General features: G+C 34.1%; 1 protein-coding gene across 1 annotated transcript in view; it reads right to left on the bottom strand.

Moving 5' to 3' along the window:
- Window positions 1-789: 789 nt before the first annotated feature.
- Window positions 790-27475, bottom strand: part of LOC129233650 (sodium- and chloride-dependent GABA transporter 2-like) — a gene marked incomplete at its 3' end in the record, with an annotated part of 46995 nt that continues 20309 nt past the window's right edge. Inside the window, exons 2-5 of the mRNA XM_054867624.1 lie at window positions 19380-19555; window positions 13984-14118; window positions 11268-11411; window positions 790-946 (exon numbers count right to left, since the gene is read on the bottom strand). Of these exons, the coding sequence (XP_054723599.1) occupies window positions 790-946; window positions 11268-11411; window positions 13984-14118; window positions 19380-19551 (608 nt within the window). The remainder of the gene's footprint in view (window positions 947-11267; window positions 11412-13983; window positions 14119-19379; window positions 19556-27475) is intronic.

The following is a 27475-nucleotide window of genomic DNA, read 5'->3' as shown; positions in this document are numbered from 1 at the left end:
GAAACATAAAGCATGGGCTCACTAGTTCCGATTAAGATAGAAAAGTAAATAAATATTGTTACAAATTCTGTAAATGGTAATTATTTTTGTGATTAATTTGTTGCAATCTGGCTAAATTTGGCGTTTATTCCATTATTCTTCATCTAAAATTATTGTAGTAACTTAACCTGTAAATAGTTTCTTGTAATGAATATACAGCCCCCTTACATTCGAAAGAAGTATATGGTCCCTCCATTTCAGAACGATGAGATTTGTGAATGGAATAAAAAGAAAACATCGAGAAGCACTTAGAATTTTTTCGAACTTTCCCAAAGCAGTATAAAAGCCGTGTGGCATTTGAATGGGAGTTACTTTTTGCTTTTTAAAATGTCTGAGCCTTTAGCTCTGTTATTGCGTGTATTTGCCTTTGCCCTGTGTTTTCGCGTATTTGGATGTAAATACGTGTGTAACCGTTGAGTTTACGGTGGTCAATTGATATTTGTCTAATTGCTATGGTTAATTTAGCAGTTGCTAACGATATTCCTTTGTACATAGTTGTAAATAAATCTCCTGTGTTTTCTCAAGAACTTGTGTCGTTATTCAGAGAAAGTTTGAAGTTGCATCGAACGCGTAAGAATATGTTTTCCCTTTATGTGTCCCGTTATCCTAATGTGTCCCCCATTCTTCCCTTTATTTTATGTTTTTATGATAGTCGATGTAGAAGATTCAAAGTTGAATTGTTTAGATTAAAAAGGAGCAAATAGAGTACATGTTCCGTATAAAAATGAAAGGAAAAGACATTCTTCTTACTTCAGATATTCTTCAGGTGCTGATATTCTCATCGTATCTGGTATATCACTTATATTACGAAGAGCAGCATAGGACGCGTTGAAGCAGGTTCTAAAATTAAAGATGTTGCTTTCATTTTGAGCTTTACACGCATGGAAGTCGACATCGCTGAAACAGTCTGAAAAGTAAACAAACAAATGAAGACAATGTTTCATTGAGCAATCAGGAATTGCTTATTGTTTTCATTTGACCGTTGAATGACGTCCATCTTTCGGTATTATTTTTCTATGCTTGTAATGCAGGCGTCCTGCCATGTGCCATAAACGACCTTCTCCACTTTACGCAATCCTTTTTATGCGAAAAACAGTATTACTCAGCATCCAGCCCCTGGCATTCATTCGAATTTTGACGTTTTGAATTTAAATTCTGGTTGTGATAAAAAGCGATTAGTAGAAACGAGAAACCCAACAAGTGGGGCCCTATCGCAATTCGTGATTGCGAAAAACATAATTTGAGAATTCAAGATCTCAAAATTCAAACTTTTTTTTAAAAAAATTGATTTTGTTCTCATTTTCCTCTATTTTTCATAACTATCATTTAACTAAAAAATGCGTGATTTTTTTTAAGGCCAGATTTCTGTCCCGATGACATCAAATCTCTTCAATGGCTCGTTCTGTTCTCTAGAGCAAGAGTTCTCAACCTTTTCACTACTGAGGACCACTTGGTATTCTTCCGAATCCTAAGCAGACCCCAGACGATAGAAATAGAATTTTTCATAGAGGTTATATTAGTTGAAATACCTAAGTTTTCTGTAATAAATTGAATTACATCTATGAAAATTAAATAAATCAATTTTCACTTGGTGTTCGCGGACCATATAAAAATTTTCTCGCGGATCACTAGTGGTGGCTCACCACAGATTGAGAATCACTGCTCTAGAATAAAAATAATACTTGCTGTTACTTGTCATGTGTTCTTACTGGTAGTTTGTAAAAATTCACTGCAGAAGTAGGCTTGCCAGATTTCTGAAATTTTCAACCAGGACACCGAAATCTACCCCCCTCCCCGCCAGCTTAGCGAGTATTCAAAAGGTTATACACCTCTGGTTGGTTTTTAGAGTGTTTTAGACTTTTAGAGGGTGGTTCATTCTCAATGGAAAGTAATAAATGGTAACTAATTATGAGCCTAAACCAGGAGTAATAAATAGTACATGACGCAAGCAGATACATTTAAACATTTTATTTTCTACATGTTTTTTATTTTATAATTACGTTAATGAGAAGATACACTTTGAATGAGGAATAAAAATCTGAACAATATTTACATGTTCTTTGCATTGGCTTAGGACTTTTTTTAGAAAGTTTTTCTTGTTTTTAACCTTGTTGTAAAAATCGTCACAGGCGTAACTGATCACGGGACGCGGGAGCGTCCCGCTCCGCCAAGGAAACCAAACGTCAGCGGCCAACAGAAGCAAATCCACCGCCAAAGACGAAGGAAAATAAAAGCGACCAAGACCAAGATTACACGACAGAAAAAGTTGGGTTCTTTTGGGTTTTTCACCCCTCTGTATCTCAGTCCCATGAAGACCCCCGGAGTTAATTTTCGGTACACTCAATCTCTAGTGGCCCCTGACGCCGTAAACCAAAATACAATCCCCTGGACCATCAGGGGGAGGAGGTATTAAAGTTATAAAATCGCTGTTCAAAAAAGTTTTCGCTTTCTTTGACAGGGCTACAGCCCAGACGAAAAAAAGGAATCAAGCTGAAATTTCGCACACACATTCCTTGTGCCCTACTGATGTGCCTTTTGTGCCATTTGAACCCCCTCCCCTTCCCCCCTCGTTTTTACCCCCCAAATTGTACCTTCCCAGGGTTCTATCACAGCCCCCCCGGGGGGCTACGACAATGATTTTTTGTATACATATTCTCGGGGGGCTATTGAGTACATATACGAAAATTCAACTCCCCGGGACATTATGGGTCGGAGTAATTGAAGTTTGAAAATCACTAATTTTCCCTAAATTCTTATGTACTTACTCTCAGCTCATAGGGTTTGTTTATCTCGGACTGCAATTGCAAGGTTAGAACAGATCTAAGTTATTCCAAAATTGTCCTCGAAAATGAAATTCAATCAAGACTAAAACATATCTAACAGTTGCAACTTGACGTTAAATCGCGGATATCACAAATTTTCCACAGCGACTGCGCATGCGCGCAGACTTGGCTCATTGGGCTTTCTGTTTTCAGATTCTATGTTGTTTGTTTATACTTAAGCAGAGAAACAAATTAATGAATAAGATTAGAATGCTGTTCCCCCCCCCCCCCGAAAGTTTTGCCGATACGAAATATTCTTATCCCTGTTTTTCAGTTTTGATATATTTATGGAGGGAAGAAATTTTAAATGTCGGCGCGAAACTGGGGTTAAACCATTACAATATTTTGCGTGACAAATTATATGAAACTGTACGCATATGAATACGGCACATATAACTTTTTAATTGAAAGCGAAAAATAGCACTTTTTTATTGGTTTGCTTATTTTCTAAATAATTGGATTTTTCACAAACAACACATGATGAATTGAAAATATATGAAATACGTGTGCGGATATCCGTGCTTTACAGTAATTTGTTAGCTGAAAAATTTTTTGCAATTAATTTAAGCAAGACTTTTAATGAGTTTAGTCCGCGCGCAACATGCGCATTCGCTATGGCAAATTTGGGATATCCTCGATTTGACATCGAGTAAAGTTGTATAGATCTTCTGACACATTCAAATTTAAAATATTTAATGGCTTAGTTTTTTTTTTTTTTTTTGCTTGGTGATAACATGCGTTATTTCGTTTTTTAAATGAACTTTTAAACAAAACTAGGTATTAAACAAGACAAAGATTTCTATCAAGAAAAAGATAAATCACCAAACAATTAAAATTATCCCATAAAACGTAAAATAATCCACGATTTAAGAAAAAATGTAATTAAACAAAAAGTGAAAAGCTAGAATAAAATAACCCTCAAGCTGTAAAACATTTAAAGAAATCTTCATGAAAATGTTGAATAATCTGTCAAATAAAGAAACTGTAATAGAATTTATTGCGAAGTTGTAAAATACTCGAAAACAATATAATTTAAAATATAGTATTTTATTGTCCAAGAAGTTTTCTTTGCAACAGAGAGGATACAAGGATTGCAATAAAATTTAAACCGCCCAATTCTCGAAAAATGAACATAGAATCTTAATAGTCAGAAAATAACTTGACGTAAAATTAGGCTAGCCGTTTTTGTTCCTTAAAAACACAAAACAGCGTTGTTTCAATTGAACATTTTCTGACTTGAAGTTTTCAATTCTAAAAATACACACAAGTAATAATATCAATGCAAAAAGATGTGATACCTCATCAAAAACAACCCTGTTGTAAAAATTTCCCCGCCAAGAAAACCTTTAACTTTTCCGCACAAAAAAGAAAACCTGCATCCTAACCCCAAAAAACCCTCAGCTATAAAAAGTTATAATATCTAGTTTGCCCGCCAAGTACCTGCCAAACTATCATCCTCCCTCTTCTCCTTTTTCATCACAACTACTTCCATTAGAACCTCCTCCCACCTTCAACTCCTCAGAAATATGGATAGATCTTTTAAATTGTTTATCTTGTTTGGCGGAAGCTTTTTGCTCACCAAGCAAAAACTTCACTTTGAAAAGCTTCCCGCCAAACAAGATAAATAATTTGAAAGATCTATCCATATTTCTGAGGAGTTGAAGGTGGGAGGAGGTTCTAATGGAAGTAGCTGTGATGAAAAATTAGAAGAGGGAGGATGATAGTTTGGCGGGTACTTGGCGAGTAAACTAGATATTATAACTTTTTATGGCTGAGGGTTTTTGGGTTTAGGATGCAGGTTTTCTTTTTTGTGCGAAAAAGTTAAAGGTTTTCTTGGCGGGGAAATTTTTACAACAGGGTTGTTTTTGATGAGATATTAATTTTACAGGTCAATGTTACAAATCTGTCCCTCAGAGCCAGGCATTTTCATAGTTGAGAAAACGTTCTACACATTTTTAGCTCAAGTCATTTCACAGATGATTACTTGTTTCAGCGAAACTAGTAGATGATTGTCTAAAAATCATTCAAGGTGAGTTTTGCAGTTTATCTTCCATTGGTAAAAAAAAAGAAAAAAAAAACCGGCGCTTTGTGTGGCGAAACGAAAACTGGCCAATTTGTCACGAAAATCACGCAGTTTCCTTTGCGTAAATCATTTAGCAATTGTCTTTGAACGTTAACGTATTTATTATTAATATAGGAAATCGTTTAATATCCGAACATTCAAAGAAAAATATTTGAAGGTCAACTTTTACGGAAGAGGAGCGCTGCTTTATTCAACTGTGAAAGCTGCAGACGAGGACAATTATTGACGAAGGACGAGTCTGATTATTTTTCTTTGGGGCTGGAATTTAATTAGTTAATAAATAATTTAAAAGAACTAATGATAGACAAATATCAGTTCCCCATTTAGTCACTGGAGTTAAAATTGTCTTTTCCATAGGACTATGCAAATATAAAAGTTAATTGAAGCATTTCGAGGACTCCGGACATAACTGATTTTGTTTCCTCCAAAATGCATATTCGTACATAAATTAATTAAATTGATGCATTAATAAAAGTCAATGCTTCATAAAAGCGCTGCAAATTAGGAGAAAATATATTTTAAAGGAAATGAAATGCTACTACTTCGCAAAGGTGTCAGTCACTTGTAACTCTAGTTCAGTCACAGGCTATTTTGAAGTTTTTTATGCTTAAGCATATACCAACTGAGTTCATCACTTTCTGTTGTAAAATACCGCTTCAATGAAATGCCCCCGAGATCCATAGATTCCTTCTTTACTTCTCTCTCTTCTTATTTGCACGGGAAAGCGATCAGAGGTAGCAGTGAATACAGTGAAACCTGTGTATAACGATAATGTCTATAACAATGAACCTGTCTATAACGATATTTTCCTTGGTCCCAGAAAAATGTCAGCATGAAAAATCGAATTGTCTATCCTGATAACCTGTCTATAACAATACTTTTTTAGGTCCCAACAGTATTGTTGTAGACAGGTTTTACTGTATTCATATGAACACTATTAAAATGGCAATATAAGGCTCTAATTGGGAAATTTGTATTTCAGTTAAAAACATGCCGATAATACCCTGAATTGAGAAACCTGCTCTGTCCTTGAGTTTATGCCCATTTAAATGCGGATGTGCCTGTCCACCGTGGCAGCCCTGTTACATATCTTCTGGTGCAGAATGTATCATTATGAATTCGCTAATTGTTTGTGATGCAGAGAACATCTGTTCGGGGTGCATATATAAGTTCGAGATCTGGTGAATGTCGACAATAAGCCGGCGAATATCACCATTCACATAGCAAAAAGCATCGGCGAAAGACCGAATATTTCCCGTGAATCACAAGTGGAAGTCGACATTCTCTAATTGCAGTCTTTCCTGCTAACATATGCTATATAATTTTTTTGTTTAACTTTCTCAAATCAGATAACCGCTTATTCTAAATTTCTTACTCTACTGATTAATGCATAAACTTCTGTTATATTCCATCATCGATATTCCGTCTGAATCCACACACACATCCCATATATTAAATCCTTTTTTATTTTATCCACTCCATTTTATTCCTAACAGTTAACTTTATTTTTCGTGAGCTGTATAAAAGCTGAACATAAAAATCACATTTAGTTGAGCAATTTACCCCGCAAACACATCAAATTTTAAGACCACAACATTAATTGCAACAACGGTAAAAATGTTCAACAAGTACATGTACTAAGAGCACACAAATTAAGCAACTCAATCACACTGCAAACACTTGCCAGTTTTATCCCCCTTTTTTAGGTAATGACCCTCTACAACACAGAATAGCACTCTGAAAGTATAATTTCCATTTATTTCTTCCTTGTGTACATTCTTTTTCGCTCACATGAATGAAACGCTATTTACCTAAAGGACGTTCAGAGTGGGCATTAAATTGGAGAAGGTCTCCCTACTTCACGCTCTAATTATACACTTCACGGCTATTTTGCTTCTGGAAACAGAGTAGAAGGGCAAATGTGCGCGTTCTTCCTCACAGATAGTGGGTAGCAGACCAGAACAAGGTGGGAATTGACCCACCCTGAGTCACAATGACTGGTGAAAGCGAAAAAAAGCTTACTTTTACTATAACGTACAACGAACTCCATTAAACAGGACAATGAAATAAGGTCAAGTTCGAAGATCATAAAACCCAATGTTTTGATAATATTCTGTTGAAACCGGTGAATAAAGCTGTAAATGAAGCCCCGCGGACTGAATGAGCTAAAGAGTAGCTTAAACTTTTATTCGAGGCATGCACTTAACCCTAGGCACTATTTGGTTGGTATTGGGTACATTAATTTGCAGAGTCGAAGAAATGAATATTTCTAGATGAGGAAATGCAATGCTAACTATTAGTAACATAATAACAAGTTTATTGACTACATACATTTTAGCATTCGTGTACTTGGTTTTGAAGGATCCGTTTGTGAGCTCTAGCCAAATATGACGAACAGTAAAATAGACAACACAGAATAAATCATCAAAAAGAGAAGGAGATTTCACTAAGAGTTAAAGGCAAAATCGAACCTGCGACCTGCTCACATAATAACACCAAGCGCATATAACTTTTGTAACAATGTTTTCATGGTATTATAATCGCTACCAGTGATGTTCCCATCATTTTTCTGAGGGTATACTCCAAGAAATCCAGCATGGACAATATGTGTATGTGATCATATGCATAATATGTTTAAAAAATGTTTGAGAGTATACGGCGTAAATGGAGTATAACCTATGATGGGAACACCCCTGATCGCTACAGTAGAGCAGTTCAGCGTGATCTCGCGTGCAGTCATAGTACACTTGAAATTGAGTTGGTGGGTTTAGCAGCTGAATATAACCTCTACAGGAAAACTAAACCAATACGAAAGTTTATGCTTAAAATGATTTTGGTAGGTAAATCGAAGATAAATTGGAAAATTGGATTGATTCAGGTTATGAATGAAACTCTTGCTTAAAAATTAAGAATTTTGGTCTAGATTTATACTGCCAACACTGGTTTTGGAATAAACTGAATCATTAAAATCGTTGCTGTTTATTGGAGGATAGAAAAATTCTCTAATCAAGGTGGAACAAATGCTTAGCTCGGAATATTGAAAAAAAAAAAAAAAACAGAATTTTGTACGGATCACTTGATGTCAATTTTGGGTTTGGGTTCTTGTTTGAAAACATAGGACAGATGTGGGGAACGTGCGACCACCGTGAGTTTCTTGTGAGGCCTTTAAAAATGTTAGCACTTGTATTGAGCTCATATTTAAATACGTCGATTACGATAGTTCCAATTTGAAAGTTGTTACTTAGTGAATAATCCGGATACTCAAAATAAAGTATATGATCCTATTCGTGCCGAACCATCATCAGATCTCAATTTCCAAGTCCAGATACCAATATAGAAATATCCAATTACCTTGAAGTAAGAGACAAAAGAAAATATTCCTCTTAATTTTGCATCGGATTTTTAAGTTCTTTTACGATTGCCAATGTTAGTTTTTTATAACTTTACATGATTACTTTTCTAATGAATTTCTTCACAATGTAGTTAAAAATGCGTGGAAAAAATATCAAAAGAATTTCTGCTTTATGTTCTTTATTTGAAATCGTATTTAAGTATGTAATTTAACATGTTATTCCCCCGTGTAAATAAAAATAGTATTCTTCGTTTCAACTTCTTATGTCGAATAATAAATAAACGACTTAATGTTTTTTTTTTTTGGTATTGATATGCGTATTGTGTAATAGAGGGATAAAACAATGTAAAAACTACGGCAACTTCATAAAAGATGCATTTACAGGTTTATCATTATTACCCTGATCAAATTTGGCCTCTGATAGTAATAATACTCATTGTGGGCCAATGTCAGTTGGGCCAGGAAATTAGGGTCTGGTCATTAGACAGAGGGGCTGTTCGAAATCAGAGTAGTATGTTTTATGGATGGAGGTTGGAGGGATCCGTCTTGGGCTCTTCGGCGACCCTGAGGATAATCAAATTCTGGGAAATCGAAACACGATTTAATATTGTGGAAAGACGCTAATCTAGTTTTTATTGCATTTGGACTTAAATTTTATTAAAAGCATGGACTTGAACTATCGTCTTCGACCTGAACTGTAGGATTTATAAGATCGTAAGCTTTGTGAGGGCCATTGATCTTTATTGAGGACTAATAAATTAACTAGGACCAGCCTAGCTGGGCCAATGGCCTGTTTCTGGTCGTCACATTTGTATTTGTAAGGACTACTAGCTGTAAGAATTGGTCAAACCAAGTTCTTGCGTTGACACAGACAGCTATGATCGTCTGAATAAGATTTGAATATGACGACTGGACATTGGTCAGTGAAACTAGTTTAGGGACATATGAAGTACGACTCCTGAATTAGATTAATCAAAACTAGTAATTGAGTGACATATGACTAATTTTATGTTATACATTATAGTTGGGGCAAACTTAACCTGGTAGCATTGTGAAGGCTATGCAGATCCTAATCACAGCACTACGACGCTGACATGTTAGGTTTACCCTAACTATAGAGGGAACTTAGTGTATCAGCAGTAGCGTAACTAGGGGTTGGCAAGAGTGACTCTCGCCAGGGGGGCGGCATTTTAACTGATTAAACAAAAAAATTTTAAAGCTTTTTTTTTATCATAGAATTTGAAAAATGCTTTAAAAATTGCAAAAAAAAAACCTCCAAGAAAAAGAGCTAGAGGGGATATGTATGTGTATATATATATATATATATATATATATATATATATATATACACACACATAACATCTACTGAGAAGGAACATTGGGCATCATTGAAAACAATTCTAAAAAAGAAAATAAGAAAAAAATTACAGTGCTGTCTCCAATTTGTGGAATCAATTAATCACAATGTTAAAAAAAGAAAAAAAAAGTTTTTTACAGGTCACAATGAGTTCCCATGTGGACGACCCTGGAGTGTGGGAGGGGCGCAATTTCTTTATTTCGCCAGGAGCGCTAGACCCCATAGTTACGCTACTGTGTATCAGAGGATTTGCCAAACATAAAGTAATACTAAAATTTAAAATAGGATCCATAAGTGCTCCTCTGAATATCTAGTTACCCAGATAGTTTTAATTTGCGAGTTGAAAGATCCCTTACAATTCAACTACTTCGGTTCTGACCTTGATCGAATATTATCCCCTCCCCCCCCCCCCTTTATCATTGCAAGCTAAACCAAGCAACGTTAGACATATTGCATTGCTTATTACAGAGCTCGAAAGAAAATTGCTTTCCATTATAAAATACTCCGGAATGATAAATGGTGCATCAATATAATCAGTTTTTCGAACTACGTTTTAATAATATAAATGATGAAGGTGACCTCCTGAAACTCGTTCGTGATATCCTTTTCATTGTGATGATCCACGTAAGAAAAAAAACGGAGTTTCTTTAAAAATAGGCGTTAAATGTATGTTTGAATATAAATAAATAAATAAATAAAATAATTTTTGAAGGTAAAAGTTCTGAGTTTTATATTCAAGGAAATATCTACAGAGATAACTGAAACACTTAGTTACACTATTTAAAAAAAAAAAAAAAAACTTTCCATACTTTTGAACAACTGTCGTGAACAAAATATTGTTTAAGTTTCAGCTGCATGCGTCCTTGATTAAAAAAAGTTGCACTCGTTTGTATCGTTTGCACTGAGTTCAATAACAATAAGTAATGAACAAATTTATCCCGTTCGACTTTCTGTTATCTACAAGACTCAATTAATTTTTTTCTCTTCCTCCTTTCTTTTCTTTTAAGTTCATCATAGTTCAAAAAACTTATTAACAACAATTTATACAAGTAATCGCACCAGTAATATAACTGTTGTCAACACTATATCGGAAAAAATTAGAGGGGAGCTATCTCCAAAAAGGAGTGGGTGATAGAGAAAAAACGAAGTTCAAATCGTCACCTCAGAGAAACAGTGAGACATCTAACCCCAGGAATAATAGTGAGATAACATACTTTTGCTCTTATTGGCGACTATATTTTGATTCAGAAGGTCATTTTACTAAAGGATTAGCAAGATAAGGTGCCAGAAGCATTTTGAGAGGACTTTTTTTTTTCGCCGCGCAGTGTAATAAGCTGTTTTAACATTATCGTCTTTGAATTTTCGTCCATGCTTAAGATCTATGAAGCAACAGCAAATAAATATTCATTATTAATATATTTGTATTAGTATACAATAGCTTCTCGTTGCAAAGGAAATGTTTGCTGTCAGTAAACATATTGTGTAAATTTCATTTTAAAAAGATAAAGAAACTTATAGAGAGATAGAGATCTATTTTTTAAAGAGAAGAACAATGAGTTTCTAAATGCAATCATGTGCAATTAAAAGTTCAATTTATACATCATAAACACTTACTGTCAGTGTTGAAATCGTGGGAACAGTACTTCCACTGTAGATCGGATCGAAAAGAATCGACAAAGTAAAAGAGAGTCCATCCGATGATCATGTTGTAGTAGATGGACACCAGAGACGCGGCGAGCACCATGGCATAACCAACACCTGTACGGGAAAAAATTTATTCAAATAGGTATACTTACATACAACTTTTATTTTCTGTATCAGGAGAAAATGCCCAAAAATCCAGTTTTTACAATTTCGGGTGTAAGTTTTGTGCACGATGTTGATTTATGTTGGCAATTTCGTAAACAACATCTAGTAGAGTTTAACAATGTGTGGGAAAAGTTGTTTTTCCAGTTCGCCAAGGTAGTGGGCTGTTCTATGGTTAGAAAGGGGGTCGTCACTTGCTGATGAGGCTGGACATCTCGAAAAGCAGGCCCAGATCTTTAAAATTTTGGGCCCCTGCAACAAAATCTGTAAGGGCTCCTCCCCAGAGGCCAACAGTGTACATTTGCAACGTTAATAAGTCTTAGGGCTAGTTTTTTTTCCAAGTTTTCTTTCTATTTCTTGGGCCGTTGAATTCCTTAAGGATGTAGTCCCCGCCGCCGGGGTCTGCGGGTATGCAGATCCGGGCCTGTATGGCGAGCCTCTCAGAATGGCCTGTTAAATGAATTTCAATCCCACAGTCTATTTCTAGGAGACATGTCTCAAATCGACCATAAGCTTCAAACCCGAAAGTAAACTATCTACCAACCATTTCGGGTCGAAGAAGAGGAAGTGCTACAGTGCCCCAGTTCACTTAGCCACATACCACGCCGCCGGGGTCTGCGGGTATGCAGATCCGGGCCTGTATGGCGAGCCTCTCAGAATGGCCTGTTAAATGAATTTCAATCCCACAGTCTATTTCTAGGGGACATGTCTCAAATCGACCATAAGCTTCAAACCCGAAAGTAAACTATCTACCAACCATTTCGGGTCGAAGAAGGGGAAGTGCTACAGTGCCCCAGTTCACTTCAAATCATGTTGTAGCAAAGAACTTTTTCTTCAAACTTCTCTGTTACGGTTTTTTTTTTTTTTTTTTTTCAGTGAGCTCTGTGAGTTTAATAACCTTTACTTCTAGGAAGAAAGAGGTCTGGAATCAATCGCGAAAAATATCTCCAGTGATCCAAGCTCACTAATTAAAATGCCAAAATGCAGTTCATTGCATGTTATCTGCAGTTTTAGGAGTTTAGAGAGTGGGAAATTTTCTTTTTGAAATGCTCCTCTTGCGTGAAATCAAAACTCACTTGAGCAAAACGAAATAAAGACGTAAGACGGAAAATCTTACTCCATGTGTAATCAACATCATGTGTGTCAATTATACATAATATAAAACCGCGTAAAATGAAGGTCAACTGTACTTCTATATTCTTCACAGACGATTTCATATTCATACTGCAGAGTGATTCAGGGCATTTGCTGATTCAAATAGTACAAAGCACAATATAAAATCAATCTAGCATTGCTGAATGAGTTACAGAGATGTAAAACCACGGTTTGGATAAATATCCCTCTCAGGGTTGCCGCTCTCACTGACCTGTATACTTTCAATGAAAACAAAATGGTTTGAAATAACGAGACGAGTCTTTGGTCCGTGTGCTTGCCTATATGCCACCACAATTTATAATGAATTCCTTCTGATTGCTTATGTTACTCAGCTGTTTTTGTTGATCATTATTGAGGCACTATCACCAGACAAGAGTTTGGATGCAACCTTTTTGAGACTATCTTGGCAGACACATTTCCGATTTCATCTTCCAGGATGCTGTACGTGATTGACATTGTTCTAAGATGGCGCAGTGTACAACACGATTTCTTTGTTTCATACAAATGAGCCACCGTTTTGTCGGCTGTTTTACTGTGATGCTCAATTAATAGAATAATGTAGTAACTAATTTGAAGACGTTTGCCTTCACAATGTTGGAATTTGAAATAACCTTAATTACATTTTAAAAGGAAGCCTTATTTTTTTAGTCTGAGCAGCATTTAAATAATAAGCTTTTTAACATGAGCAAGAGTTATTCTATGTTTAATTTTTGCTGCCCGTTTTGGTATCCAACAACTTGGTAACTTGGGAAGTCGGTGCCACCAATACATTTTAGTTACGGGTGAACATATGCCCTGTCAGAATTTTACAGATTTTCTACGATATTGCCCCGCATAAAACGGACGCAGTTTTCCTCAAAAAACAGCTCTGTGAGAGTCTTTTTTTTTTTTCTTGTGGTTCCCAATTATGTCGGCGATCACCTTACTTTATTTTCAACTAAATTTCAAGTATTTTTAAAAGTAATAAAAGTGATTTCATTAGTATTTTCCTCAATAAATTGGTGAGAATACAGTTCTGTACGCACAAAAATTATCATTATTATTTCTTCGCTTCTTTAAGTTTATAAAATAATACTTTTTGCCATTCAAAACAAAATGAAAAACGAGGAGAAAAACAACAAAGTTCTATTAAACTTGAATTAACACGTTGAAGATGGATATAAATATGAAAAATGCTCATTGTGTAAATAGAAAATTAGTTCAATTTTTTATTATTTGTTCTTTTTTGATTAAACTTCAAGTTGTGCGCATGAGATTGTTTGTATGTTAGCAGTTATCCCAGTACACCTTCTATTACTAATGCATCAAAGTATTCCAACACACAATAGCAGCAGGAAATTTTTTCAAAGTAAATTTATGTAGTACTTACCTTTAAACAGCGGTGCAATGTTTGAGAATACTTTGGAAGGTCCTGAGGCGCTGTATTGCCCCATGCTCAACTCCAGCAAGAAAATGGGCATGCCCACCATGAATACCATGATTACGTATGCCAGCACGAAAGCCCCTGAAACGGCAATGATATATAAATATATATTTTATGAAAACTGCATGTCAAGGTATCTGACTAGTCACAACTTTTTTTTTTTTTTTGAAATAGTGTTGAGAATTTACTTTAATGTTCATTTTTCGTTTCGGTCTGGTTATAAATAAATAAATAAATACATAAACATTTTTTAAAAAATTTTTTTGTTGAAGAAGTGTGCAGTTTTATGTTTAAATAAGGCGTTTTCTGCGCTCTACGACACCCACTATGAAAAAAAAGTTCTATTGCAGACTACCGTAAACGCGGGCTACTTTGGCCCTAGGGTCCTTCTTTGGAACAAATTGAAAAAAAAAAAAAAAAAAAGATACAACGCTCTCTGTAAAAACCTTTAGGAAGCAATTTTGAAACGTATTTTGACAGAATTCGTTAGAGAGCAGCCTCAAGGACTCCGAGCAGTTTTATAGCTCTCCACAAAAAGCAACACTAGTGGTTTTGTGTTTCTTGTGCTCACATGTGTCTTTATAAACTCTCAAACTTTTACCTGTAGAAGCAGTTCTATAACATCTAAGAGTTTGTAAAGTACCTGTTTATGAGCGGTATTTAATGCTCTATGTCGTAGTGTAGTTGTACTTTTCATTCCTGTTTAGGTTTTGTTTTGAAGTTTGAAAATGACAACATATCTCTTAACCTAAAAACTACGACCTACTTTTTCCCAGCATAAAAACTTGAAAAAATTCATCAGAGAGACTTGGAAAAGCAAAAAATAGCTAAAAGTAAGATCATAAACAGGAAAAACACAAGAAAAACCTGAAATTCTCGGCGAGAGACTGCAGACTCAATTCATCATGGCTCAGTTACATGCCTTTTTATTATGGAAAATGAAGAGAAACTGAAAGTTGTAGCAGGTTTACAAAAAGTTGCCCTAGTTACATTTACTTCTTACACATTTTGTTAAATTTGTTGTTAAGTTAACAGAACTTTGTTGTTGTACAATGAATGAACTCATGTTTTCAGGGATAGCTGTTGAGAAGAAGGAGCTAACGTTGAAAGTATGGAACGCACCAGCAAGTTTTGGAAGTGGCCGACAATGTAGGATCCTTTGTTTTACGAATGGTGTTCGGTTGATAAAATTATTCAACCTCTAAAAGAAATGAAAATATGACCGTTCTCTGTCGGCAGTTTCCAAGACAATAACCAGGTATGCACACATTTAAAAAAAAAAATCCTTTAAGAAATATGTGCTACACTCAAAGTTCTTTAAGAATGTATTTTTCTTTCCAGATAAATAATTTAAAAAAAAATCCTTTAAAAAAATATGTGCTACACTCAAAGTTCTTTAAGAATGTATTTTTCTATCAGATAAATAATTTTCGTATGAATGTGCGTCTTTTTTTTTTTTTTTTTGACACTAGCTAGTTCTACAATGATTTTAAATATGGAAAACCACTTTGGGCTAAAGTAACTCAAACGAAAGGGTAACATTGGTCCAAATAAAAAACAATAATAAAGGGTTAAAATACTTGGAAATAAACTTATCACTATTCAACAATGAAATTAAGAGATCTCTAGATGTGTAAAACAAGTTTCCACAACTTGGAAATATGAATAGTTACAAAATTATTGTGTGAGAAAAAATGAGAATAATTCCAAAATGTAGGTCAAGGTAGCCCGCGTTTATGGTATGAAAAAACTTACATATCATGTTTTGCAGAACATTATTTTCTGTTTTCATTTCTATTATCCTTCAGCAACTGCCATTTATCTCTGAACTATGGGGTCAAAAAATTAAAAAATGCAATTTTTTCCAAAAATTTCCAATTTATGACTGAAAAGAAAAAAATATAAAAATGTGTAAATACCCCGGTTTGTTAGTTCTCAGAACAAAATATCTGTGCTAAAATATTTAACACGGCTACTACATTTGGGGCAATATCCCCCCCCCCCCCCTATTCTAGAATAACAATCAATATAATAATAAAAATAAAAAAATGAGCAAATAAATTTAAAAAATACATGATTTTATTCGGAAAAAGAAACATTTGTTCCTTTAATTCTGAATTGTTACTGCTGCAGTAAGCAACATGATGAAGCTACCATAGTAAAAGATAACGCCGATAATTTTGTACGAGGTTCTAGCGAATTTACACGAAAGAATGTTCACGTATTTCGCAAGAGAAGTATCGTTTTATGACAAAATGACTATTTACTTTAAATTACCAACGGAACTTTTCCCTCCATAGTCCCCCCTACATATCACTATTTTGTGGTTTAACCAGTTGGATGGGACTCTGAAGACAGCTCTGATTTTCTGATCCAGACCAGAAACAAAGCAATCCCTGGTCCGGCACCCCCGGAAGTATCGATTCACTTGGAGGACTTTGTGACCACGAGTATATTACTATATTAGTACGAGTATATTATTTATTAACTTCCCCCAGTCACCGTTAAGGAAGAAGGTGAATCTTAGACCGACTAGGATCGAACCAGGGACCTCCTGGTTACAAGTCCGATGCCTTACCGATCAGGCCACCACGGACCTACCAACGAAACTGGGAGAATAACTGAGAATGGTTGCAACACCAAACCAGGATAACTTACAGAGGTACAACTCGGCTGGTGCAGTAATATGTAGGGAAATGCGAGGCAAAGTGAAATAGTTAAGATAACTGGGCTTTTTCAAAATGAACAAATTGAAAATTTGTTTTGAAAATTTTCAGTAAATAAAGAAAGAAATTGTATTTTATGATAAAACTTGAATTGAAACATTATTTTTTATTTTTGGCTGAAAAATTGTGCTTAAAAAAAAGTGGAAAATTTTCACTTAAATATAATAAATTAGTTAATAAATGATTACGTAAGTAATTTAGTAAATTATTGAATGAGTAAACGAAATGAACTATTTCACTTTGACACATCCATTTTGTCCCGTATGCACTTTACTATTTGTAAAATATATTAAAAATACAAATAAGTTAAATATTAACTAAATAAATACTGCACCGAACAATAGAATGTCCCAATTAATATTTAAAATGAAAAAACAAGAACTTTATCATTTGATAATATCAGAGTAGTTTTTGACTTGCAACAAAATGTTAGAGACGTACCGAGTACTCGGTAATTACTCGGTACTTGGCCTAGTCGGCTACTTTGCCGAGTGCTCGGTACTCGGCCAAATTTTGATCAGATACTCGGCCAATACCGAGTAGTTCTAAAAAATTGAATATTGTTCAAGACAGATTTTACAGTTAATAAAAAAAAGTACAAGCATATAATATACTATAATCATTTAAAATTCAAATTTACAAGTCAAATTTAAATTTTGAGAATAATGATGTTTGTTATGCTTCAATGGAGTAAATCTTCATTTTAATGTCCCCCAAGTTAATAAAACTTATTTATTAAAAATGGGACAAAAAAAGGTAAGTATAGAAAATATGAAATTTTTATATTATTGAATGGATTTTTGCTACACAGACAAAAATTATTTATAAGAAATATAAAAATACCTTTGCTTAAAATATAAAAGCAAATAAAACAACGTTAAAAGCACAAATGTGCAGGAACACTGCAGATACTATTTTGGCGTTAAAGGAATGCCTTTTTCATTACATAAAATATGAGCTTATGGATTTAAAGACATCCGACAAAAGTCGGAATTTTTGATCGATTTACATTCATTAGCTCGCATTTTATGCACTGAAAAAGACTTTCCTTGAAACGCAGAAACACGTGTCTGCAGTGTTACTGCACATTTGTGCTTTTAACATTGTTTTGTTTGCTTCAAAAATTATTTATGTTCGGCGGACTAGAATATAATAGATTGATGCAATTTGTCTTAATTCTGACTTGATTAATCATATCTTTTTTTTTATTATTTGCTTATTTTTAATTTAAAAAATAACTTTTTTGTAAAATTGTTGACACAAACAAAATCTAAATTTCAGCTGGAATTTTGTTTTAAAAACTATTACATGGACATGGAGGTCTATACTACTATTCTAATGAGTTTAAAATTCATTTCGTGTGTGTCGGTGGTTCTTCTTAAAGCACAATTGGTGCTCGGTACTCAGTAACTCGGCCGAGTAGTGAAAGGCCGAATACTCGGTACTCGGCCAAAGTGCGACTCGGTACGTCTCTACAAAATGTCACAATTTGAGCATCCAATTTTTAAATCATGCTTGCATAATTATATGTTTTGATTTTCAGAGGTAATTTTTTCTTGCTTGGAATAGACTACGTATGAGGCAGTGAGAAGCAAAGGGGTGCCATTGGCGAAATAAAAAAATCGGAGATTACCAGTACGCATGGTAGGTGAACCTCTCCTCTGTCTTCGGGCAAGAGATGGTACTGGTAGCCCTGGTAGTTGCTGCTATACAGAATTATTTATTAAAAAAAATCAATGAAAGCCTACCTAGGATCTGATCTTTAAACACGTTTTACTCAAAACTTGAAAATGTCCACTTACACCCCTTTGCTTCTCACTGCCTCATATGTTACTACATAATTAAAATTTTACTAGGTAAGTGGCACTAAAAGCGGAGTAAATATTCCACCATTTCACTTGGCACCACATTCCCTTACATACAGAAGATACGTTTGCTTCAACAATGAATTAAGCATTCAATATCCTATTCAATCACATGGAGTTAGTAGTTACATATTATTTAGATGAATTTGATAGTCCTAGTTTCATAATTATAAAACTAATTTTAAAAATAATACTGGGCGCATTTTAGTTGTCACACACAACGGGTTCTTGCTTGTTGGTCGGTACACAGCGCAGAATTTCGACCAAAAATCCACCAAACTAACGAGTTTTGAAGACAGCATCCTCTATACCCTTGCTCAAAAAGCGGTTTTTTTTTTTGGTATTGGTGCTGCAATTACAAAATTTTCAACCCCAAAACTTTTTTTTTAAACTTTTGTCGACTTTCTCCCAGTAAACTGACTTTTCCTGTCACTTTTAAGTTTTCGAAATCGTGACCTGGGTTTATTCCGAGCTCTGACGGATTTCAGGGGTTGAGAAATTCGCAAATGTAGCACTAGTATTAAAACGTTGAGGAATTTTGCCGCAATTTGAGCCAAGGAAGAGGATGCTATTTTAAAATGCGCCAGTTTGGTGGATTTTTGATCATAATGCCATACTGTGAGGAGGCGGTTCAGGGCTCGGGTGTCCACTGAAGGTGCGTATTGCTTAGTGAATACGACTCCAAAAAGTCACAGCTCCAGTTAACTGGAATAAAAATGAAAAACTTTTGCTCTTCCAAAAAGTGACTTACCACCACCATTTTTATAGCAGAGAAACGGGAACCTCCAAACATTCCCCAATCCGACCGCAGTTCCCAGACATGCCAGGATGAAGTCGAAACGCCCCGTCCAGTGACCTCGGTCTGGCACGTCATCGTCTTCAATGGGGTCGAGTGCCGCCTTCTCCTTGCCACCTGCAGTCATAGTGCTGTGAAGAAAAGAAGTAACTTTAAAAAATGATCACACCTTTTCCTTTTTTGAATTCTTTGCGTATACAACATTTTCAACATTTCATGACCTAACAAGTAATAACATACGATAGCGAACGATTACTTTTTTTCATCTGCATCTTGTAATAAATTTTGGATAAATCTTTTTACGGTATAATTGCTACAGTGTGTATAATAGTTTCTGTAACGTTTCTACTTATAAATTTCAAAAACCGCAACAAACATTAAGAATAATTCTTAGCTACTACTTTCTTCTGGCTTTGAAGATGTGAAAAATGTTTTCTTGTCGCTAAAACAGGAATTGAAGGAAATATATTCAGGAATTGCTACAATAAGTATAGAAACTACAGTATTTATCACAGCTGCCATAGCAAGATACATCACTTTGGTTATGGTTTTGTTGTCAGCAAGAGAATTCGGGATAAGGTTATTGAATTTAAACCAGTAAATGAAAGAATTTGCAAGTTATGCATTAATGGAAAACCACAAAACATAAGTCATATCTGCTCATTCCTCCACCAAGGACAAGAGTGGTGAGGAGAAAGAAGAATTCTATGATTGTCTCGACAAGACGAACACTGGCTGCCGGCCAAAGGATATAAGGCTAGTGAGGGGCAATTTCAATTCAACTATCAGCAATGATGAAAACCTGAATATGTTCATGTCACTAAAATCTGCATGATGATTTTTGTGACAACGGTCTCAAACTTGTAGATTTTGAATAGGATTGATATTGAATATGAAAGGCTTGATATTGAATATTTGAAACACACACGTAAGAAGTATAAAAAGAAACTGTATGACAGGATCTTAATTACCGAATTAACGCTTTCTATAGAAAGCACTTATCACAATTTAAAACGAGCTATCATTGAAGCCAGCCATTACCAAAGTACCAATTAGATAGAAGAAACCAGTGTTTTGTTGAGGAATGTCTACGGATAACAGATAGAAAGAGAAAGAATGAAGCATATAAACTAATGATACAGAAACATTATATTACAGACGATCAAATAAACAAATAGAATATGTCTATTTGAGTAAAATAGGCAAATATTTAAGACCGTACTCAAAAAACTAAACAGTAATAAATCTTTTCGACCAGATGGTATGAAAGCTGAAGCCATAAACATTGATGAAAGTAAGCTAAATAAGGAATTCCAAAAACTTATTTGCTGTATAAAGACGCAGAAACGAATGCACCATCGAGTGGGAAGAAGGATCTATCTGTCTTAAAAAGGAGACAAAATGGAATGTTATAATTACAGGGGCATCTCCCTACTAAATACAGCGTATAAAATCTTCTCCACCACTCTTTATCGTCGATTACTTCCATACACCTCCAATGTTATTGGCAATTTCCAATGTGGTTTCCAGAAAGAAAAAATACCAAAATACCAAATATATTCGATTAAGACAAATTCTCGAAAAAATAAAAGAGAAGAACATCGATACATTTTAAAGCTACATATGACAGTATTTTCAGAGACAAACTACCTGAAGCCACGGAAGAATTAACAAAACCGAGAAACTTTACTAGAATGACTCTTAAAAAGGTAAAAATGTAGATATAAAATTTTGTCGCATCTCTCAAAACCTTTCTACACTGAGAGGGGGTGGCGACAAGGTGATGCTCTCCCATGCCTCCTGTCCAACTTGGCTCTGGAAAAAGTAGATCGACACTCAGAATTAAATACTAGCGGAACCATTCTACAAAGAACAATCCAATTGCTTGCTTTTGCTGGTGACATTGATATTATTGGACGAACTGCGCAAGTCGTTGTTGACGCTTTTATCTCACTTGAGAATGCAGCAGGTAAGATGGGTCTAACCATCAATGAAAATAAAACTAAATTCATGATGCAACGAACAAAAATACAGATATACTCCCTCTGAAGTTTGCTATGCGTTTGAGAATGTCAAGCAGTTAAAAAATACATGGGCATTATGATCTCAAGTTGCAATGACCTAAAGATTGAAATTAAAAACAGGCTAGCCATGGCTAATAGTCAAAAATAACTGCATGATATTATCGGGAAAGGAACATTGTAGACTTTGTAATAGCTATTATAAAATGAGTGTCTGATGCGTGCAGTTTAATATTTTATGTAGAACCTACCTTTGTTAAGCATTTTGTTTTGTTTGTTTACCAAGAGAGAAGCAAATTACATGGATGAAGAAGCCAAAATCAACACAAATACTTTTTTAAACAGTAATCTAAAAATAACCGAATACAGTAGTACCTCCTGTAAGGGACACCTCCAAATAAGGGACACCTCTATCTAAGGGACATTTTTTCTGGTCCCAGTCCCTTTGAATTGGCACCTCCATGTATTTGCCTCTGAATAAGGGACAGTCTTTTTAAGGGACAGTTACAGAGAAAATTTACATCAATTAATAAATAAATGCATCATATAAAGTATTGAATTGACTAGAATTTAAGAATCTAAAATTCAGCCGATGAAAGTTTGACATTGACGTTTACAAATATGATGTATTGTGAAAGTGCTAAAAAATTTTGCATGCATGTTTTATCCTCTTAGTATTTTTTTCAAGTAGGCTAACAGTCTAAGGATAATCAACGGCTCATGAATAGCTTCGTGTAAAAAGCTTGAAATGTGAACACTGATTGAAATTTATATCATATTAAATTTTAAATTCCATGAAATCAATTAAGTTCATATACAGTCATGTTCAGCTATGAAATTACTTCAAAATAATTCATGTATATTACAAAACTATACCGTTGCCAATTTTTTTTATTAATTTCAATTATTAAAATAATAACATTTTAAACTTAATTACTTTTGAATTTTAATTAGCATAAATCATTCTTAGAATTTCATCTTAAATGCTAATAGTGTATGTTCAGTACGAAACTGTACTGAGTAAATATACTGCGTGCATTGTTTCATATACCTCCGAAGAAGGGACACCTCTATTTAAGAAACAAAATTTCCGGTCCCCTTAGTGTCCCTTATTGAGAGATTCTACTGTATTTTAGTGATATGATGAAATAAGGATTTTAATGTGTTTTAAAGCTAATATTTATTCAAAATAGGAGATAACTCAATACATCGATTTGAACGGTTAAAAAATTTATCCACAGACTTTTTAAATTCTGGTTTGGGAATGTTCTTCTGCATTTGTATAGGTGCTTTTATAGCATCAAAAATAAATTAAAATCGAAATACATCGGCATTAAAACTAAAATAATTTTATGTAAAATATTGATAAGATATGTTGTCCTGTATAGGAGTGAATGCTGAGCTCTCAACAGGGCAGGAAAATACCTTTTATGGATTTTTGAGAGAAAAGTTTAAAGAAAAATTTTTGGAATTAAAAAACAAGACAACTGTTGGATTATATCTCGAATCAATTTGCATTAGATGCATCCCAAATACAGATTTCGGATAGTTCATTGAGCTGAAATCAACATTTAAACGAATGCGTTGAAAACTTGTAACTTCAAAGATATCTAAAAGTACAGTTAAAAGAAACAGCAGAGAAAACTGTTAGTTGAAAACCAAACTCTCAAAACACATCATGCAGTTAAAAAAGAAAAAAAAACATTTGAGATTAAAAAAAAAACTTTTACTGAATCACGTTTAAAAACTTATTTTGTGTTAATCAATCAGTTTTTGAAAATTCATTCTGAAGGTACCAAAATAAGAAATAAATAAATACCGTTGTGCAAAGTAAGAGTGACAAAAATAACGTAATAAATGCTTAAATTAGCAACAGTTTACAGACTATTGTTCTAATGCTTTGCTTTTCTTGGAAAACTTAACATATGGAAGCTCACACTTTTCTGCATTGAAAAAGGCGTTCTTTTAACCCCCCGAAACAGGTATTTATAATCTAGTGCTATGTTGTGCATTTATTAGATTGTTTTTCCTGCTGCTTCCTATGCATTTAAATATCTTTCATTTTCATTTTTTTTTAAACTCAACAAAACTTTGGATTAACATGTTTTACTGTTTTTAAAAAAATTATGGAGCGATAGCATCTTTTCTTAACCAAACAATCTGCAAGAATGCATGACTTTTAAAACAAATAATATAAATTAAAAATAAATAAAACAACCTTTATTTTGGTGGCAAATGATACAAGAAATTCTTTTTTTTCGTATTAATTTTAACCGCAAAAAACTAAACAGTACAAACACAAGCTTATATGCGTAGTGACTATGATTTATAATGAGCAACAGCTGATGTAAAAGGCAATATTTCGCTTTTTCGCAATAAAACCTAGACGAATTCCAACCAATGTCAGTTGGAACAAAAGTTCAACAGCTGTTCAAATGCCACCAAGAAATCGGTGACGTAACAACTGTTAGAGTTGATGTAATGTGAATATTAAACCCGCATGTCAATTTCTTTTCTACTTTCCGACGCTTGGCTGCGCACATAATAGTTTCTTTTTTTTTCTCTTTCTTTTTGTCTTGTTAATCATTAATGTGATTGGCAAATTAAAACATTTATTTTCAGTCAGTAACGCTTTTTAGCCTACTTTCCCAGTAAAAGTCAGAAAAAGAAGAAAAAAGCATGAAAGAAGGCTTAATGCATCTTAAAAATATCGTGAAAAACAAAAAAAAGTCAAAAATAAATAAAATAATTAAATAAATATTGAAAAATTAAAAATTGGAAAGTAGGGTATTGAGATGGGGAAAAATGTCTGTCGGTCTGTCTGTCGGTCTGTCTGTCTGTCGGTCTGTCTGTCTGTCCCCCCCTAATAACTTTTGAATGAATAGTCCGATTCGAACAAACTTTTTTTTGTTCGAAAGATCTCGGCGAGGACACCTCATTCCAATATTTCACTTTTTGATTTGAACTATTTTTTGTTCAATTTTGAACAGTTCAAAAAAACTTAACATTAGCGCCTACGGGGAAATTCAAAGCAATTCCGAAAGGTGAGGCGAATTTGCTTCAAACAAACTTTGTAGGAAAAAACTTTTGATAAAAAACTTGTATATAAGATATCTTTTTGATTTGAACAATTTTCCGTTCAATTTTGAACAGTTCAAATCCCTTAACATTAGCGCCTACGGGGAAACTGAAAGTCAATGTAGATTCCGTACTTGAAGGCGGATTTACTTCAAACAAACTTTGTTGGAAATAGCTCTTGACGACCTACTCCCGACTCCGACTCCGAGAATTTAGGGGGACCTGACACCGACTCTGACTCCTGTTCCCGACAATTAATCGGACTCCGACTCCCCGACTTAGACTCTGACTTCGTAGCTTTGGCAAACATTTATACACGGAGGACAAATGACTGACTCCGATTCTTGGATATTCGACTCCGACTCTTTTATCCCAAAATGAGATTGACTCCGACTCCGACTCCGCTGCTGTGGTTTTAACTGTGAAATAATTATTGTTGATATGATTTGTTTTTATTTTCACGATAAAGTTTTAATTTAGGTATTTAGTTTTCGGTGAATAAACTCAAAAAATATGCGCAGACGATTTTTTTTTTTTTTGACAATGAAAATTATTTCTTTAAGTTGACATTTTATTGTTTTTTTTTATTTTGGTAAGTGCATTAATTCGTTTAAAAAATTATTTTCGGCAACATTGGAAAAAGAAACGATTTTTTTTAATATGATGTATTTATTTTAATGAACTTATTATTATTTTTTCGTTTTGAAAGCTGTTAAAAAAATTTTTTAATGGAAAGAAGTGTATTAGCTGCTTTGTTTAAAAGGTGCTGCTATTTTATTTGTTCGTTTTTTTGAAGAAAAGTAAGGAATATTTTATTCCTAGAAATCAGCTTAAAATATTAAAAAATATATGTTTGAAAAAATTTGCGATTTTAGCTATTTTTGAGAATATTGATCAGGTACTAGAAAGTAGTATGGGTATACGGGAAAGTAGGCTCGTCTAGTTCTAGACGGAACTTCTTGTTTCTAAAATGCTTCAGGCACTGATGATGAATCTTAACGAATTGATATAAAGAACAACATAATTCAGTGGTGAACTGAAGTTATTGATACTCATCAACAGTACTTGCAATAAATGTAATTTTTAAAAACTCCATGGCGGGTAGCAGAACTTTCAAGGATACTTAATACAATATGAAATTCGGAGTTCGAGGAACTTAGGCATGTGTGTGTGTGTGTCCGAAGTTCAAAGTTTTTCGAATTCCGGAACATTACTATTTTGATTGCCTTCCCTTTTAAGGTAGACGAATACCCTTTTTTTTCTTTCTTCACTATTTATTGCCAGTGCACTCACCACTTTTTCATAATTAACCGACTTCAAAAAGGAGGCGGTTATCAGTTCATACCGTATGTATGTTTTTTTTTTTTTTTTTTTTTTTTTTTGTCCACTCATAGCGTCTCACCTAGTGAACCGATTTTGATGATTCTTTTTTTAATGGATAGAAGATGGCTCAACTTAGGTCCCATTACTTTGTTTGACCATATTTGTTCTTTAGAAAAAAAATTATTGGCAAAAAACAGTAAATTTCCCTATTAAATGATTAAAATGATATTGTAGCGAAGTTCGCTCTTTTCATCCGTGGATAACGGTGGCTCAGTGGTAGAATTCTCGTCTCCCACACGAGCGCCCCGGGTTCAAATCCCGTCTAGGACCAAGTGAATTTTACTAAAATTTCGTTTCTACTGTTTCCCGTATTTTCTCGAATGTTCTATTAATTTCTGTATCTTTTCAAGTCTGGAAAGTTCCAGCACTTTTTCAAGTTGTATATAAGGAGATGTAACGTTCATTCGTGGTTCTGAATAAAGATCTCGAGTTGAGACTAACGAGTATTCGCTTCATTTGGCTCTCACATTGCCTTCTCTATCTTCATCTACAAGACAATATGAAACTCATTGTTATAAAAGTTTGGTGCCATATAACTGTAACATAATAGTAATTGTAATGATAATTTTGAATAAAGGCTTTTCTAAAGCAATACAGTGATATAGAGCCGCACTTCTTACTAGGTAACTTCTTACTTTTACTGAAATATCTACATTTACACTAAAAAGAATGAAAAAAAAATTAAAAAAAAATAGAACTGACTTCAAAATTGCTCTAAAAAGTGAAAAATAGTTTTATTCTTTAAGCACCATCGATAATACTTTTAAACATAATTTTTGAAGTTGGCGCAAAAACAAAAAGTAAAATCCACTGTAACCATGCTTCGTTCATATTTTTATCAAAAAATCATCCAAACTTAGGAACGAAACATTTATATCGTTACTCAAATATGCTGTCATCAATGCGTAATGCATGTGGTAGTGAAGAAACTAGACGTGGTTAAATTTATACTTGTAGTTGAGTTATGGCTGTGAATGATTTTATCGATCGTTTTTGCGCCAACTTCAAAAATTATGTTTAAAAGTATTATCGATGGTGTTTAAAGAATAAAACTATTTTTCACTTTTTAGAGCAATTTTGAAGTCGGTTCTATTATTTTTTTTTTAAATTTTTTTATTTAAAAAACCTTTTGTGTCTAACTCTGCGTTAGACACCATAGACTGTTATTAACCTCCATGTTGGAAATAATTGCCATGGGTAAATGTTTATAAATTTTCACCCCAAAAACGTTTTTGCCCCCTAACTTTAATTGATCATAATTTCAAAACCACATATTGCATGTACATTAGCTTCTACAGGTTTATATCACAGTAATATACTCAATTACTAAGTTTCAAATGCATCGAAATAATACTTTTTTTTAATAGAGCTGTTGGTGCAAACAAAATCTTTAAAAACGTGGTTATGAGAAAATCAAGAAAGAAAAAATAAATTTTAGTTACAAAAGCAGTTCATTTGGGTTCATTAATTTTCTTCTAGTTTTCTCAATAATTCATCGATTTACGAAATATTTGCAGATTTGGAAAGAAGAACATTGGGACTCTCAAAATTTCTCAAAATAAACTCTTT

This window comes from Uloborus diversus, unplaced genomic scaffold (assembly GCF_026930045.1).
Source record: "Uloborus diversus isolate 005 unplaced genomic scaffold, Udiv.v.3.1 scaffold_582, whole genome shotgun sequence".
NCBI classification, from domain to species: domain Eukaryota; kingdom Metazoa; phylum Arthropoda; class Arachnida; order Araneae; family Uloboridae; genus Uloborus; species Uloborus diversus.
Note: the sequence above shows the minus strand (reverse complement) of the source record. Positions and strands in the feature narration are given on the sequence as shown.